The sequence below is a fragment of the Pelmatolapia mariae genome, linkage group LG14 (genome assembly GCF_036321145.2).
Source record: "Pelmatolapia mariae isolate MD_Pm_ZW linkage group LG14, Pm_UMD_F_2, whole genome shotgun sequence".
Classification (NCBI taxonomy): domain Eukaryota; kingdom Metazoa; phylum Chordata; class Actinopteri; order Cichliformes; family Cichlidae; genus Pelmatolapia; species Pelmatolapia mariae.
In genome coordinates, this window is record NC_086239.1 from 32,137,866 (window position 1) to 32,155,513 (window position 17,648).

Below are 17,648 nucleotides of genomic sequence, written 5' to 3' on the forward strand. Positions count from 1 at the left end.
CACCTCCGTGCGCGCGCGCTCGAGTTGTTCCCCGCCGGTTGTAGGCGGAAGATTTTTCATTCCACAGTTGACAGAAATAGAGGGTCTGAACTCTTCCTGAACAAGGTAAGACTTCACGAGCAGGCTTTTGCTTATAAATTAATTTATTAGGCAGTGAGAGAACAGCAACATTTTGTTTCTCAGCCTTGACTGTAATAGTTCACAACGAGGCGGTGCACGTGGTGTTAAAGTCAAGGAAGGCTGATGCAACTTCCAGATGGGGGTTTTATCTGGGAGTGGGCTTTACCTTTCCTTTCATACCAGCAGACCTTAAAGTAGTCCAGTGGGTGAAGTTATGTATTGATCCGCCGTTTTAGAGTTCCGAGTGTTTGTGCGACTTTATAAAAGACTGGTCTTTGCATGCGGAGAAACATTGCCTTTTATAGCGCCACATTGCCTTTTACAGGAGTCTCATTTCCAGCAGTGACCTATCTGGTGTGAACCCACACTGGAAGTAACTCAGACACAGGGACAATGTAACCTCTTTGTATTAACATTTGTTTTAATAGCTTGTTTAAGGTTTTGGGGAAAATGTTGCGATTTTATAAGGTTTAAGTAAGCATATGTTGCATTTTGTAATCATAGAAAACTGCATGTTTTTTTTGTTTGTTTTTACCGACTAGTAAAACTGTGATAGGATTAACAATTTAGATTTAGGAGTAAACCATACCAAACACTAAGAATCTGTTCTAACTTACTTTTCTCTTAATACAGTACACTGTAGTATGCACTAGCTGTAAATATTAACAGCAAGATATGGATGTGGACAATTACTGGCCAAGCAGACCATAAGAGTTATGTTTGCTTAGGGAGCCAGCTGAATGGCTTTTCTTTTTGTTCTTTTTTGTTTTAAATGTTATGCCAAGTTCCCCTTTATAGAATTTTTATCTTGCTTATTTAAAAAGTATTTACTGTACTTTATATAGACACTACAATCCAACTGAAAAGCTAACTAACAAGCAAACAGGAGTGTGTGTGTGTGCGTGTGTGTGTGTGTGATATCCAATGATATCTGAATTTATCATTTTTTTTATAAGCCAGGACTCAAAATTTTAATACACTTTAGGATTTTTTTTCTTTTTTTAGTGTGAAAGTTATAGTTTAAATGCTGTTTTGGTGTCACCATAACACACACTATATGAATTATTGAAGTAAAAAAGCATAGGGAAGGTACAGGATGTCAACAGTGAATCAGTTAAAAGTCTGTAAGCTGCGTTTTAATAAAGATAACTTTTATGGCCTGACTTTAAATCATGGTGTCAACATCACACCATTTCATAGAATGCGCTGTTGTTGATTACACTGTTTGTGTGAATTGTGCATACCAAATAACAGTTCCCCAAAAGAGCAATAAGTGATACTTTCACACATGGACTGCACCTTCAGCTTTTCTAAACATCACTTGCTGAAGCTGTTTGCATGAACACAAGAATCCAAATCAGTCGTATCAGACATTAACCTCCACATTTTGGGTTGTCTAGATCAAAATACAAAATCTTGCTCTACAAGGACCTTATATCCCCTTACGAGGACATTATACTGCCACTGTTGTATCGAAATTTAAAGCTAATGTCCTCATATGTGGATCTCATTTTTCTCAGAAACAAAAATTAGGTTAAAAAAAATCTGTTAATTCTTTGTTTTTACATTCATCAGGTCCCAATCAGCCCAAATAGCAAAGAGAAATTAAAAATGCATGCCATGAAAGAGTTCAGGTCTTGAAGTTAAATGATCTTCACCCTGCCATCTTGCTAGCACAAGTCTGTGTAATGTCTCATTGAGCCCATGTGAATGTCTACAGAAATTTAGTTATCTTATACTCTTTATTTACACTCATGGGAATGAATTTCATGGTAATTTTGAGGTTTTACTGTTTGAAAACAAAAATAATTCTGGATGATACAGGTGCGACGATTCCCTTGAGACTGACATTCCCTCATGCAACAAAGTCAAAGCAGCATAGTAAAACAAAAATTTGAAACAGGAAATTTTCTAAAATAGGTTCCTATAGAAATGTACGCAAGGTCAAACATGTCTTTGCAGAATTTCACAGGCATCCATTAACCCGAGAAAGTGACAAGTAATTCCACTGTTATTTTGATCTTTTAGCATCACAGGGAAGTATGATTTACTTGTGAGTGGCGTGGGGGTCCTTCATATCAGAGTTTCTCTGTTTTCTTCCACAAGGTCAAGAAAAACCGTACAGCAGTGTTTAAGACGTACTTCAGAGCTTCATTACTTAAAGGTATGAACAGCTCAACACAACTCAAAAAACAGTGCAAACTATGTTTTTAATGACTGGATGCTGTTGCTTGTTTGTCGTACCTTCAGTGTCACAAGGTCAGATTCTCCTGGAAAGGAAAGTTTGTTTGGCTTGTGTAAGAAAGACGTCTGTGTTATGAAGTCGCTCATGTGCCACATCCCCAGTTACACCACAAGGGCAGATGGGCTTGTTGTAGCGCTGCAGAATAGCAGTCTAGTGCCAGGTGTTTAGAGGTCACCTGAATTGGCTCTCGTGGCTTTTGGCTACGTTCAGATTCATGCATAAAATTTTGAAATTGAAGATGGTTAACAACGTTTCTCAAATTCAGGTTAAACAGTGTCAGGTTGCGTGTTTGGATGGATAGTTTGTTTGTTTGTTTTTTTGAGGGGAACTTAGGACTTAGGAAGTTAGGGCTGTTCGATATAACAATATATATCGGAAGACGAATTGAAAACGTCTATCGTTTCATATTACGCTATCGTTTGTTTCTTGGTGTCGCAAAATAAACTGTTTACGGCAGTTTCGATGGTCACTGTGCTGGCTATAATAATTTCTTAAAGTTCGCTCTTTTTCTTATATTTAAAATAACCACACTACGGACGGACAAGCAACTGTTTTTACGCGTTGTTGTTAGCAACAACGATGGTAAACCCAGCATGTGGCTCTGCCGTCCGCTTGTTTATTTTCCACATAAACCTTTCACAATAAAACTGAAGATCCTGTTGAGATTTTTCAAAATAAGAGATTCACAGAATTGAGAGAAAATGTAAAATCTTTGTGATTATATATCGTTGTCGGGATGATAAATGTCTTATATCGGGATATGAGATTTTGGTCTTATCGCATAGCCCTAAGCACAGTTGGGTTTGCAATAGATCTGCCATTTTAAGTCAACAACAAGCCATCCTAATGTTGGACTGGGTACCAGACAAACATATTTCAAGGCTGTAATACTATCTTTTCAATCAATGTACACGAAGAGAGTCATTTGAGATGTTGTTTCTATTAAAATTGGAATACCAAAAGTCTTTCCCAGCACTTCAAATATCTAATCCAGTTTACCTGTGATTTTTTTTCTTTCCTGTTTTGGTTTTGACCAGAGCTGTAGTTACTTTGTTAGCTCAAAGTTTTCTTTGAGCTCTCACTGTTTTCCTCCTGCCATCCTCAAACGTATACCAGTGTCACAGCATTTATAAAAGGCATTTGAAGGAGCAATGTTTTGCCTACAGCCAAAAAGCGAGAAGCATGTGATTGACTTCTATTCCAAATATACTCGTGTACCCCTATGTGCCATGGGCAGGTGTTGTGCTCATTGATTGGCTGAGAAGAGGGCAGTGTCCTTTCCTGCCCACCCTCTGTTTTTAGCTCAGCCGTTACACGCCACATCATGTGAATGCCTCGGAAGCTCTCTGCAGTTTGTCACTTTTTTTATCCCAGGAAAATGACGTTTGTTTTCCTCTAGCAGCTTATAAGGGCAAATTCTTCCATGCCTTACTTCTTTGAACATTTTCCACTGATACCAGATGTACTCATTTCCTTTTTATTTTCAGCCCTGTTTGTTTTGGCAACCGCATTTTGGTGTAATCGCACAGAATTGAAATATCTAGGGTGACCAGGTCAACACAACCTAGAAAGGCAACTCAGAAGTGTCAAGGTCAGACAGAGAACTTTCGGACTAGCGGTGGTGGTACCCTAACCTGACATGGCAGATGGTTTATTACACAGATCCATCTGGAATGTTGTCCTTGTAAAGTGTTTGGAAAAGCACTAGCACTCTCAAAAAACACTTGGCACATGATTAGATAAACCATCTGCTTATCACCATCAACTGCAAACTAACTTCAGCTGGTCAGATCAACAGACTAGGGGTGGGGGGGTGGAGGGTCGTGCCAGAGATGAAGAGCTAACCGCATTCTGGGGAAATTTGAAACCCAAGTAAGGAGTCATTGTAGCTAGCTAGTTAAACAATTCATAACATCTTTGCATGGAAAATGTGCACATTTTAATCACTCACAGGTTGCCACTTTCAAAATTAGAATAAAAATAAATTCCTGACCTTCATTTAGCTGCAGATTTATTGAGTACTAGCTCCTTGTGCATACGTTTGGTCTAAACCGGCTTGTTTGGCTATAAACTCATAAAGTAAAGCCTGGATTGTGGATTGTCTTGTGATCATAATCTCCAAATCCAGTTCCTTCTCCAGATATTCAGTTCTCCACTGTTAATGTGTCTGCTCACCAGTCATAGAGTTCTTTTTCTTCTACAGTAATTCCTAACACAAGGCAACCCAAGTTTCCTTGAATAAATTGCTGTAAGAGGGTGAAGTAATATAATTGGATCATAATTTCCATAGCCTTGCTGTGTTCTTGAATTGACGAAAACCTGCCGGAGTCTGTTTGTTTAGCCCCTGAGGGATTATATCTGGCATCACAGCTGCTCCTGAGGCCATGTGATGTGTCACTGTTCTATTTGTGAGCCAGACACCTGAATGTTTTGTACACTAAGAGGCATCTGTGTCATATGTCAAACCAGTGCTTGTAAACGTCTCCCCCAACTCTGTTCTTCTGAAACTGATTCTGGAACTAAAAGCAGAGCAGCTGAGTTCATCAGTAAAGGTAGAAGTTCCTGCTCTGCACTGTGTTGTAAAAGTGAGTACACATCAGTATTGTTTGGCAGGTCTATAGGGGTCTCTGATGTGATGTTTTAAAAAGGACTTTAACATTAAGCAATCCATTGCCAAGAATTGCCGTAAACGCTGGTCTGACATGATTGGGAGCACCGTGGTTTGACTTAACCGTTTTTAAATACATACAACTGTCATTACTGTTAATTCTGCATTATTTCACTTATTGCTCATGTTAATTACTTGGCGATTGTGTATTCTGTGTCGTGAACCGCCTACTGCATGTGCAAACGTACTGATAAAAAAGCTCAAATTGATGTGTAATGCGCTTTCCATTGTAAACAGAAGCATGAAATCTTGATAACATAACAGTAAATGTAGAGAACAGAAAATGTGATTGAAGTCCAATCTACTTATCCAGTGCAGACAATACAAATTGATGGGTCATACCTTCTCTGTTGAACACAGCATTCATTTATGCTGTGATGTGTAGCTTTGTTAGACATCTTCAGAATAAATGCTGATGCAGTGTAATGAAATTTTGATTTGGTGATGTGACTATGCAAATCAAGAAAGCCGACATGCAGTAAATCCTACGCGATCAAAACTTGTTTCGAGTAGAAATAACCTGAGAAATGTGCTAAGAAGCAAGATCAGTGGGTTAGCAAGTTAGGCTGGAAGAGCCACATTGACACTGTGTGTTTGCGCACGTGTGTGTGTGGGTGTGTGTTTTTTGTTTGGTTTTTTTTCTTTAAGGGGGGGAGGGGAATCTTTCTGTCCTTTGATATGCAGTATATTTTGTGGCTCTATAGCAGGGATGTCAAAATCATTTTATATTGTGGGCCACATCCAGCCGGACCGGCCAGACCACATGATAAATGTGTAAAATTACCCCAAAAATCCTGGTAGTTAATTGCCCTGACTGTCCTTTTAATTATAGAATGTAAAGTTCTCATTAACATGTATACATTTTATTTATTTATTTATTTTTTACACTCTGAAATCAATGTAAAAAACAAACAAACCAAAAAACAAAAACATTTCTATAGTATATAGTGGAAAAATCAGGCGCTTTTTTTTGTCATTTGATTGTTTATCTATTACTTAATTTGGTGGTACTTAGTTTGATGTTGTATGAATGCAAAAGGTGGGGAGGGGTCTTTAACAATAGGAAAAGCTTTAAAATGTATTAAAATCCATGTAAAAATCTATTTACTCCTTAACATTTTCCAAAGCTGTTCAGTGGGCCTGATTGGAGTGTTTGCTGGACTGATTCTGGACCCCGGGCCGACACCGCTGTGTAGTGGTAGACATCTTTGGCTAACAAGTGAATGGTGAAAAGTCCCAGTTCGATTCTGGGAGGAGAAATTGAATCCCCTTAGGGTCGTGTCTGGAAGGGCATCTGTTGTAAAAACTCTGCAAAATCAAACAGAGTTACCTGTAGAGGCAACCCCTTATGAAAAAGGGAGCAGCCAAACAGCTGTTTCTGCTTCTGCTATTTCTTCTAGTATGCTTTAAGAGCTTCATAGATTCTATGCTTTATATGTACAAACTTACCAAACATACTTTAGTACAACTAAATAAATCCCAGATCTAAAGTTTCGGAAGTGCAGCCTGTACATCACGCTGTCACTGGAATTTTCATGCATTCAGCAGTTTGTTTGGTCTTTTTATATGTTATTTATCAGTAAGAATATGCAGTCAGTAACATTAATTTCACTTTGATCTGCCAACAAACTTTAGTGAATTTCATGTCTCCTGTATTAAGCTATGGAAGAGTGTCATTAACAGGAAAGAGCAAAGAGGCTGAGCCTTTGTACAGATGATGAGTTCAGGTGGAGTGAAAGAAAACGTTTTTCTTACTTTCAAACAGAAGCTCATTAAAACCTTTACTAGGTAAAAGTTGTTAGGTTGCATTAACATCAATTATTGTTATCTACACCATCAGAATGTCAGTTTTCTGCTGCAGGAAACATTGCAGCAATGCTATGTTGATATGCTTGCTTTTCCTCATTGCAGCCACCACAACTGCTTTAAAGGCGTACAGGCACACGTACTCACTCATTCACTACCACATGCCACACGTGCTACCACACGTGCAAAAGCACTTCAACACACAGCAAATTTTCCTCATCTAGAAGATGCAATAATGTCTGAACATTTTTTGTGCCTCTTGCTAATGTAAGAAAGCCGTCGAAGAACACCGAGTAAAGGCTGTTTTATTGTGTGCCGTAGTTCAGGTTGCAAGCATACCTTGATGTAACTGTACTTGTGATTATTTATTAATTTATTTTTGCATTTAAAAATGTTTTCTGTAAAAACTTAGATTTTAATATGGCACATAAATACAATTAAATGATTTAGTTATTTAGGCATTACAATGACTAAAATTCCTACAATTTAAAAGACCTGTTTTTAATTTTTTTGTCTTTTTGTATCTATTTTTGTTCATTAATAAGCAAAAGTATTTGTTATCCAGTTAACTAATGGATGACAATACTGATAACGGTAGTCCTACAGTAATGGCAAGAATTATGGGATAGTTTTTTTTTTCTTTTTGCAGACAAATAACTTCATAGTTTCTAGTGTTTTAAATATACATGTTATACGTGTTACATTTAAACCAAATGTTTTTTGGATTTAGATCGTCTTCATTTGCTTATTGACAGTTGCGTACCCTTTTCTTATTTTGTCCTTATTTCTGTTCTGCTTTATCAACAGGTATCTATTGACGAAATTCTCCAAACTGTAAACCAAGATGATTCTGTCTTCATTGAAAGGCATTGGGAAGAAACTTCTGAGAGTAAAGGTTGTGGACAGTAGCATAGAGGAGTCCCGCTTGGCTCGATGTCTTAACACGTTTGACCTGGTGGCCCTGGGCGTCGGTAGCACACTCGGTGCTGGCGTCTATGTGCTCGCTGGTGCCGTAGCCCGAGAAAATTCAGGACCCGCTATTGTCATCTCCTTCCTCATCGCTGCCATGGCTTCAGTCTTGGCTGGTCTGTGCTACGCCGAGTTTGGAGCGCGTGTTCCCAAAACTGGCTCGGCTTACCTCTACAGCTATGTTACGGTTGGAGAAGTATGGGCATTTATCACCGGCTGGAACCTCATTCTCGCTTATGTCATTGGTGAGACGCTTTAAATAAAGAGGGAGTTCCCTGCTACTCTTGATTTTGTTAAGTTTACGTACTGGATACTGTTTGCACAGGAACTTCGAGCGTGGCCAGGGCATGGAGCGCAACCTTTGATGGGCTTATTGGAAGGAAGATTGAGCTGTTTTGCAGACAATACATGACCATGAAGGCCCCGGGAGTCTTGGCAGAATATCCAGACATATTTGCCGTCGTAATCATAATCGTTCTGACAGGTCAGAAATGGATGTATCTCTCTCTTGTTTTGTCTATTGCTTCAGATTATGTTCTTTAATCTTTCATGTTTTTACTGCTTGCAGGGCTGCTTGCATTTGGTGTAAAAGAGTCAGCCATGGTAAACAAAGTGTTCACCTGCATCAATGTACTGGTGCTGGTGTTTGTAGTCATCTCTGGCTTAGTTAAAGGAAACAAAGAAAACTGGAACCTGAACCCTGAAAAGATCCTTAATGCCACCAGAAACTCTACTTCTAAGTGCGTTGAATAAATATCTTATTCCCGAATGTCTATATCCCTAATGATACATCAGTGTTTTTTATTAAATGAGTAAATATTTTCTGTCTGTTATTTCTAGTGTGTCCGATTTCATTCCAAATGAGGATGTTCTCGGTGCTGGTGGTTTCATGCCATTCGGTTGGACTGGAGTCCTTTCTGGTGCAGCAACCTGTTTTTATGCCTTCATAGGGTTTGACTGCATTGCCACTACAGGTGAGGGAGAATTCATTAAATTGGTGACTCATAAAGGAGCTATGTTCTCTTAACATGCTGGATCATGTTCCCTCCCCAGGAGAAGAAGTAAAGAATCCACAGAGGGCCATTCCTGTTGGCATTGTGGCCTCTCTCCTCATTTGCTTTGTGGCATACTTTGGTGTATCTGCAGCCCTCACTGTGATGATGCCTTACTACATGCTGGACAAGAGCAGCCCTCTTCCTGTGGCTTTTAAGTATGTGGGCTGGGAGGGAGCCACTTACGCAGTGGCCATTGGCTCTTTATGTGCACTGTCGACTAGGTAAGTGTGTTTCCTGCTGCCTCTCAGCATGAGCATTCGTGGAGGACTTATAATTATTTAGCAGACTTTTTTTTTTTTAGGAATGAATAATTCATGTCTTTTACACTTTCTATAATTTCATTATTATTGTCTTTTTTGCTTAGTCTAAGATTAGCTAGATCTGAGATTGAATATGTAAATAAGTGGCAGAAACCATCAAAGGTATTATCTTATGGAGCCGAGTTGCAGAATGAATATTGATGTTAATGAAATGCATTTGCACAAGTAATGTTTGATTTATTAAAAAATGCCCTGTGGTGTTTTCCTGTAACAAAAATATATTGTATACATAGTTTTACTCACTAAAATGCATTGTGTTTATTCTTGATGTCTTACAAATATATTTGCTTGTAAAATATTAAAAGCACAAAGCATATACGTGTTAAAACAAGCCTGCAGTGGGATATGGTTGTGCTATATTTTTGATAAGCTATGCCACCTGCCGATTAACTGAGTAGTGCATCTGTGTCGAAGCAAAGTCCCACACAAAAAAATATTATTACATCAAGCTAATAGCAGGTAACTCCACAGGGTGTCTTTAATTCAGCTTCAAATACTTTGGGAGAAAATTTTAATCTCAAGAATAATTTCCTAGAAATATTATGATGTATTGTGGATTTTTGCTTATGTCTTAATTATATATTGTTTTATGGATTAAAAAAAATTTACTAACTGTTTTTATCCGTACTAATTGGCATGCTCGTTCTTAGGTAGTAGTTTGGCTATTATTAAAGAGCAGCATGTTTGCTAATTTGCTAAACTTAACACTGAAATGAACGGCCTGATATAAAAGTGTAGGGAGCCTGAAGTTCAGTGCCAATGACACCTGTGGGATAAACTGCATTAATAACAATGACCAAACGTCACACTCCACATCACTGAAACTGAATGAGAATGCGAGTAAATCTCTCAGCTGGCTCAGCAATCATGTAGACCTACAGTTTGAATGCATTTACATTATATCCACTCACTTTAAAAAGAAAAAAAAAATCTTTTGAAACGTGTTATACTTTCTAACTGTGTGGATTGACTTGCATGGCATGCTTTTCTTTTTCTCCTGTGTACTAGTTTACTAGGCTCCATGTTCCCAATGCCCAGAGTGATCTGGGCCATGGCAGAAGATGGCCTGCTCTTCAAATGCTTGGCTAAAGTCAGCGCACGAACCAAAACCCCTCTAATAGCAACAATAACATCAGGTCTTGCGGCAGGTGAGATCACAAACTAAACTAAACTGACTGGGGTTACTTTGTTCTGATCCTAGGCGACTCTTGGCACACATGGCCTTAAACACACTAACTCAACTTTAATCAAGTTTGTAAATTTACCAGTACAATGCATGACCGCAGCAACTTGCTGTCAGGGTGTTGGGCTGAAAATGATGGTGGACTTGTGTGACACCACACTGCACACACATTCTTTCAAGTTATAAATCTGTGCCTCCTCCTCCTCCTTCCTTTTATCCTTGGCTTAGTCTCCTTGGCTCCATGTTTCCACTCCCACGCATTATCTTTGCTATGGCCCGTGATGGTCTGCTCTTCTCGTTTCTGGCGCGTGTCAGCGCGAGGAAGACTCCTATCATCTCCACCTTTGTGGCAGGGCTTTTGTCTGGTAGGTAGCTGAGATGAAGCCAAAGGCAACAGTGCCCCCTTATGGAAGGAGGATGGTGGCAAATCATTCAAGCTTCTAAATAATTAAGCTGAAAAAATACAATGTCTGCATTGCTTTTATGCAATTAATGTTCTTTATGGCTTTTGTAACCTTAATATGGTTCACCTGTGTCTCCTGCAGCGGTGATGGCATTCCTGTTTGACTTGAAGGACCTGGTTGACCTCATGTCCATTGGGACTTTGCTGGCCTATACTCTGGTGGCAGCTTGTGTGCTGGTCCTCAGGTAGCCCTCATCTCTTAGCTTATTTATTCAGCCTTAAGTGTTTTATTTTCAATTTTAATACTGCATACTGAACACTCTGGTCTGACGCCATTTCCCACAATGATATCAACCAAGTAGTGTTCAAACACAGACTAGTCTATGATGTCTGGCGAGGATAAATGTAGAAATGGACATAATGAAAATAAAAACATTAAGAGACCACTTAATCATCACAAAGGCAATTTAACTTAGGCATATTTAAACACTCTAGTTATGAAGCGTGAACCACTGTGAATCCATTTCACCTGCTTCGGTGCAAATATAAGTGAAGGCACATTCAATGGAAAGGAAAAACGAAGACACCCCCCAAAAAGGGAACGGTTATGCTATGTTTATTATAGAGTATTGCTGTCTCGTTATCACTCATGATTGATTGATTGTACTCTAGTTTTACTAGTTTTTATGTCAGAAAGAGTTCATGAAGGTGGAATGAGGTAAGGGCATCTTCTAGCGGGGCCTGTGCTCACAGACTAGTATTGTGCTCGTATGAATACAGGATGACACGACCTCCTCCCACTGTCTCAGAGTCTCTAAAAGCTCGGTAGGAAGCACGTATGGAAGTAGCCTCTGGGGGCCTGAGCTCTGGCAGGGCTCCTGCTGTTCTTCCTAACACAAAGAGCGACAGCCTGGTCGTGCTCTTCTTGTGTAGCAGGCCGTCTCCTGGTATCTCTTCCACATACTTGACTATGCTGAGAGACACAGGAATAGGAGGAGCTCAGGAGCACAAACAAAAAGCAAAACTACAGTTTTAGAGCTGTTACATTATGAATTTTACCGTGATGATCAAGTGGTCCCTTATTTTTATTAATTTTATTGTATTTATTTATTTTTTATTAGAGTCGTGTAATTTTAATTACTCAGATAATTACTCGGGAATTCCTACAGTACTGTACTGAAACGACTGACCTCCACCTTTTCTAAATCGTGTCAGTGGGAATAATAAGAAAAAGAAGAATGCACATTATTTGTATGTCATTGATTTAATAGCTGTTAGGTTATAATAATGATTTAATAATATTTAATGATGAGATTTTATTGTGTGTTGCAACATGAGCCTCTCTGTTCAGTGTTTTTGTGACCCGGCCAGTTGTGCTTGCATATTAGTCTCTTTGTGTAATTGTTGAGAGGGCTAACAGTTTCAGAGGTGAAAAGTGAAACCAGCAGCTAGATGGCACAGTGCAGTCTGAGCAGATTTGTGTGTCTTTAATACTTCTTTTCTGCTCTGCTTTGATGTAGAGAGTAGAGAAAAGCAGGAAAACCAGCTGTCGGCTCATCAGAATGGTGTCTTATCCTAGCATAATGAATTTTTAAATGTGCTAGTAATTATAGCTCTGTTGTATGCAAACGTTTGAGTTGTGGGAACAGTGGGATAAGGAGTCTTACAGTTTCATTTTTGTAATTTTCTTTTTTTGTCTTGTGAAGGTACCAGCCTTTACAGCCCAGTGCAGCCTATGAGATGGCCAATACTCAGGATGAGCCTGAAATTACATATAGTGATGGGAGTGTTGATATTTTATCGCAACCTGATGATCGCTTTACTTTCAAAAAACTTATTAACCCTCCGAACACTGAGCCGTCATCTCTCTCTGGACTCATCGTCAACATCTGCACCAGTATACTTGGTGAGAAACTGGATGAAAGTCCCAGAACTATTCATGTGATTACCGATCCAGCACATCATCTGGTGTCATCTCTTGTTTATTTTGTTTTTTCCCCCACCAGGTGTTTTGGTGTGTGTCTTCAGCGTTGTAGCTTCTCAGGGAGGGTATGCACGCTGGTCTCTGACTGCCCTTGGTATTATAGTGGCTATCTGCCTGGTTCTAATCATTATTATATGGAGACAGCCACAGAGCAAAACCAACCTTGCCTTCAAAGTGAGTGTGTGTCCTTTTACTAAAGGCTTTTCTCATGCTATCTCATACCCACATAGCAGTGTGAGCTTGTCACTTTTAGAAATTAATAATCAATAACACCCTGATCCTCTTTCAAAGTAACTTCCTCCATGTAAAATGCTGAAAAGTCAATATGCTCTTGTTTGAATAAAGAGTTAAATATGACATATAATATACTAATGTACTATATAACATGTGATGTGATTCTAGAGACAGAAAATGCCAGTTTAGATTTTGTTGTATGCATTTAGGGCTTATTGGGTAATTCCACAATAAGTCTTAATTTCTCACTCAGGAAAAACATGTGAGAGTTTTGAATTAAAAGTGCTGCACAATTTTTCAATTGAGCGTTAAAAAATAACACTTAATTTTGTCAGGGATTCTCCTACATTGCCCATACGTCAAACATTGCTTTGCAGATTGTAGAATTTGTTTTAAATGCAAAGTTTTAGCCAGTCTTATACCCAATAAATACTCTATCCACAGGTCCCATTGGTGCCACTGGTGCCGATCATTAGCATGTTTGTGAACGTGTACCTGATGATGCAGCTCGACAAAGGAACGTGGTTGCGTTTTGCCATCTGGATGACCATAGGTACTTTAGACCAGCAGTAACAACATCTCTGCTGTAATTTTATTTTTTTTAAACTTATTATTATTATCATCCATTAATTCATGTTTCTATGTGAATTGTAGGTTTTACCATCTACTTTGGCTATGGTATACGTAACAGTGCAGAGGCGGCGTTAGCCAAGGGTGACAGTTACGAAGATAGCTGCACAATAAAGGAAGAGGCCATGCCAACAGAGAAGGAAGCCTTCTTACACAATACACAAAACTCCACCCGAGAAGATGAAGATGGTTTCTGAGGAGATGGGAGGGTTTTTTAAAACATTTATTTAAATAGGGGCGGTAAGGATAACATAACAAACAAAACAGCCCTTACCTATTGTGAAAACGCCAATCAACTAACAAAATTAGACAAATGAAAAGGTACAAACCTACAATTCGCTAACAACTCAAAGAAAAACGGGGAAAACATGTTAAAATTGCATTGGCAGCTGTCCTCTACAAGTTTTCTGTGTCGAGGTTGGCACAGAACAATGTCACAAAGGACCTATCAACACAAGATTATCAATTAAATTGAGCTAACATAAAATCTAACCTAAATATAATGTATTATCATGCAGTCATGGTAATGAGCTTAAAAATCCAAAATGGCCAAAGACCTTGAGTCCCTGCAGACCATGCAAGTACTCAGTCGTCAGCCAACAACAAGAAAGATGAAAACACGAGGAGCCAGTAAGAAGAAAGAGTCCAGAGACCAGGAGCTGGTACAGTATATCCTTTACCCCTTTTTTCCCCCAAAAAGAATGTAACATCTGTGCTGTGAAATAGCCATTAAGTTTTCTGAAAGACTATCTGCAAGTTCAGGAGACGCATGGAGACCTAGCCAATTCTACTACTAGCCAAAAATGTTGACTACATGATGATTGTAAAAAGCCTAATAAGATTTAATAGCTAATTAGCCAAGTATTTTTAATTGAAGCAGTATTGAAATTATGTGAAAAGAAGATTGTAGTCAAATTTTTTTATTGTTATGTGCTTTGAAATGATCAGTTTCACAAAACATAATGGAATCCATCAATTCAAAATGCTTTTGTTTTTACAAAAATATTATCCAACCATAAATGGATCTTCATAAACTTCATTTTGGGTTTTTAACAGTATATTAGAATGAACGCACATCAGATTTTCCATGAATGATATCACATATAAAGTTCAGAATGTGTTATTGCTCACCTAGCTTCAAAGTGCTCGACATTTGTATATGTTGACTATGTACAAAAAAGACGAAACACCGTCTAAGACACTTGGACGAAGGTGAGAATTTTAATGTACCATCAGTGCCTTTTGTGAGAAAGTTGTTAGTTGAGAAATCCCTTAGTTGTAAATTTACCTTTAAGATGCAGTTTTGGGGGTTTAACCAGTGTTTCTATTACTGAAAACAATACAAGTCACAGGTCTTTGGATGTCTTGTACATTGAATGTATAGCTCATATAAACTCAACATGGTGCTAAAAGTAGCATTCTCAGTGCATCCATGTGTTTGCAGGTCTTTCTGATTGATGGTACCAACTGCTAATCTTACCAGAGTACCAATGCTATCTGTGGGAATTTGTACTTTTTACTCAAAGAAAAAAAGCTGCTTATTTTAATCGAGTTTATATTTTAACCTTTTAAGACCCGAATTCTTCCACAGCACGCATTTTTAATTTATCTTTGATATTTGAGCATATTGGGGCCCGATGAATGTAAAAACAAAGAATTACCAGATTTTTATTTTTTACCAAATTTTCATTTCTAAGAAAAATGAGAGCCACAAATGAGGATATTCGTTTAAAATTTCAATAGAACAGTAGCAGTATAATGTCCTCGTAAGTGGATATCAGGCCCTTGTAGAGCAAAATTGAGTATTTTGGTCTAAATAACTCAAAATGTGATGTCCACATATGTGGACGCCAGGTCCTAGGAGGTTAAAGTGCCTATTCCCCAAATGAATTTTTAAAGATAGGATATTCCTCTATCACGATCTGCCTTTGTGAAATACTTTATATATAAAACAAAATGTTTAAACGAAGATTTTAAAAAATCTTTATAACTATAAAAATATTTATAACTACATGAAACCCAAGTGGATCCTTTTAACTTTTTAATTCACACATACCTGATAGGTTGAAATACAATCAGTTTGTGATTATTGCACACCTGTAGTTTACATGGTGATATAACACTTCTTTTGTTCACTTTTATTTTGAAATGCCAAAACCTACACTGTATGTTTAGAAACACAAAAACGGTGTAGGTCAAGCAGTAGAGTGTGTGTATGTATGTATGTGTGTGTGTGCAGATCTTTGGCGCAGCTAAAACTGAAGTACAGCAAAGTTTGTATGTCAACAAAGGTCTGGAAATGCAACTACGTGAAAAATCTCTTCACTCAGTCCATTTTTAAACACTAATATATATTCAGCAGTAAATAGGTGATGGCAATGACACTGTGAGACAATTTATTTCAGCTTATGGTCCTTTTGAGGGAATCTATTAATGAAACCTGAAGCCAAAATCCATTGGATTTAACTTGATCATGCGTCAGAATAATTTCTATAGTTCCTATAGATTATTTTTGCTGGAGTGGTATAACAATTTTTAAACCCTTGCCTTGTAAATAAATGTTTGTGCTCCAGAATGTAACCAGGCATTGTTTACCTGGCTGTTTCTAAATCAGTAAGATATCAGCACATGTTATTTTGAAACGATGCATTATTGTTAAAATGTAGAAAACATTTTAACGCCGTCTTTGTAAATACATTTTTTGATGATACTTGAGTTACTGACTGTATGTAATGTTTATGGGAGTGCTGTACTTGCTGTGGTTACATGTCAAAAGGTCACATCATGCTTCATCCGTGCTTTGCATGCTGCATAAATGCATTTTATAGTGTTGATATGTGATAATGTTCAGTGTACTGTGGGGGGAAGGCACACTGTTCACTATATGTTGTTGTCATATTGGTTATGGTTTGTATAGTTCTCAATGTAAATAAATAATTCTGAAAGCTAAAGCTGACTTTGATTTATTGCACATAAACACCTCCCGCTGTATAGATGGTTTAGAGAATCGATATTAATTCATTAGTGTAGTTTCTTCTGCTGTTACCTCTACTACTTCCAAGTACAGTAATCAAGAAAGATTGGAACCAAAGAAAAATCTAAATTCCTTCAGTTTATTCTGCAGACAAACTGATTTTAGTGTTTAACACTGTAATTAATTCATAAGACTACCGCCAAATGTAAAATGCTATAGTTACCCTAAATTAACAGTATGTTTCTGTAATGTTTAATCCAGTAATATGAGTAAGCTGTGTAATCAAAATGATCTTTTTAATGTTTGAATATAATTACTGTTATCTTTTTTTTTTTTTAAATCGACTGTTTTACAAAAACAATAAATAAAGCACATGATTATTTTTTTGATTTGATCGATTACACTCATTTGAATTTATTAGTATGGTTCGCCTAATAACCATTTAGCCAGACGGTCTAATAAATCTGTTAAGCATTATATTAGTCTGTGTTGCTCTATTCTTTAAGCTGCTCCTCCACACATCTGCCGCCCCGTCTCCACCCTCCTCTGTCATGAACCCTTTGCAATGTCCTCCTTCTTTTCATGTGGCAGCTCCATGTCAACATCCTTTCAGTTTATCCACTCTCTCTCCTGCACATGCCCGAACCATTTTGCCTTCTAACTTTGTCTCCAAACTGCTCAACCTGAGCGGTCCCTCTGATATATTAATTTCTGAAATTGCACCTCATGGTCACTCTCAGTGAAAATCTCCCATCTGCCACCTCCGTCTCCACCCCGCCTTTGTGTCAGTGCCACTTTCTCCAAACCAAACATCACGGCAGGACTCATCACCTTGTGAACCTTCCCTTTCACTCGTGCAGATATCCTGTGATCATATCCTGCACTCATTTTTTCCTCTTCTCATGTGCACTCACTGTTTCCTTGGATGATTGACCCCAGCTTTTTAAACTCCTCCATCTCCACTTTCTTTTCTCCTTACATCTTCACCTTCCCATCTGCCCCGCTCTCATTCACGCACGTACTGCGTGTCGCTCTGTAGTGGGGAAGAAATGTCCTG

General features: G+C 38.2%; 1 protein-coding gene across 1 annotated transcript; it reads left to right on the forward strand.

The window, feature by feature from the left end:
• LOC134640930 (high affinity cationic amino acid transporter 1-like) lies at nt 1–16,568 on the forward strand. The gene is made up of 13 exons (XM_063493031.1): nt 1–105; nt 2,227–2,284; nt 7,647–8,053; nt 8,134–8,292; nt 8,377–8,548; nt 8,649–8,782; nt 8,862–9,084; nt 10,192–10,331; nt 10,912–11,014; nt 12,476–12,675; nt 12,776–12,927; nt 13,432–13,540; nt 13,642–16,568. The coding sequence occupies exons 3-13, from the start codon at nt 7,684–7,686 to the stop codon at nt 13,812–13,814; spliced, it is 1,935 nt and encodes a 644-aa protein (XP_063349101.1). The 5' UTR covers nt 1–105; nt 2,227–2,284; nt 7,647–7,683; the 3' UTR covers nt 13,815–16,568.
• Nucleotides 16,569–17,648: the final 1,080 nt, after the last annotated feature.

Coding starts and splice junctions, on each gene's coding strand:
- LOC134640930 (XM_063493031.1), top strand. CDS start 7,684: ATGATTCTGTCTTCATTGAAAGGCATTGGGAAGAAACTTCTGAGAGTA. Junction 8,549..8,648: donor ACCAGAAACTCTACTTCTAA/GTGCGTTGAATA, acceptor TGTTATTTCTAG/TGTGTCCGATTTCATTCCAA. Junction 8,783..8,861: donor TGACTGCATTGCCACTACAG/GTGAGGGAGAAT, acceptor TTCCCTCCCCAG/GAGAAGAAGTAAAGAATCCA.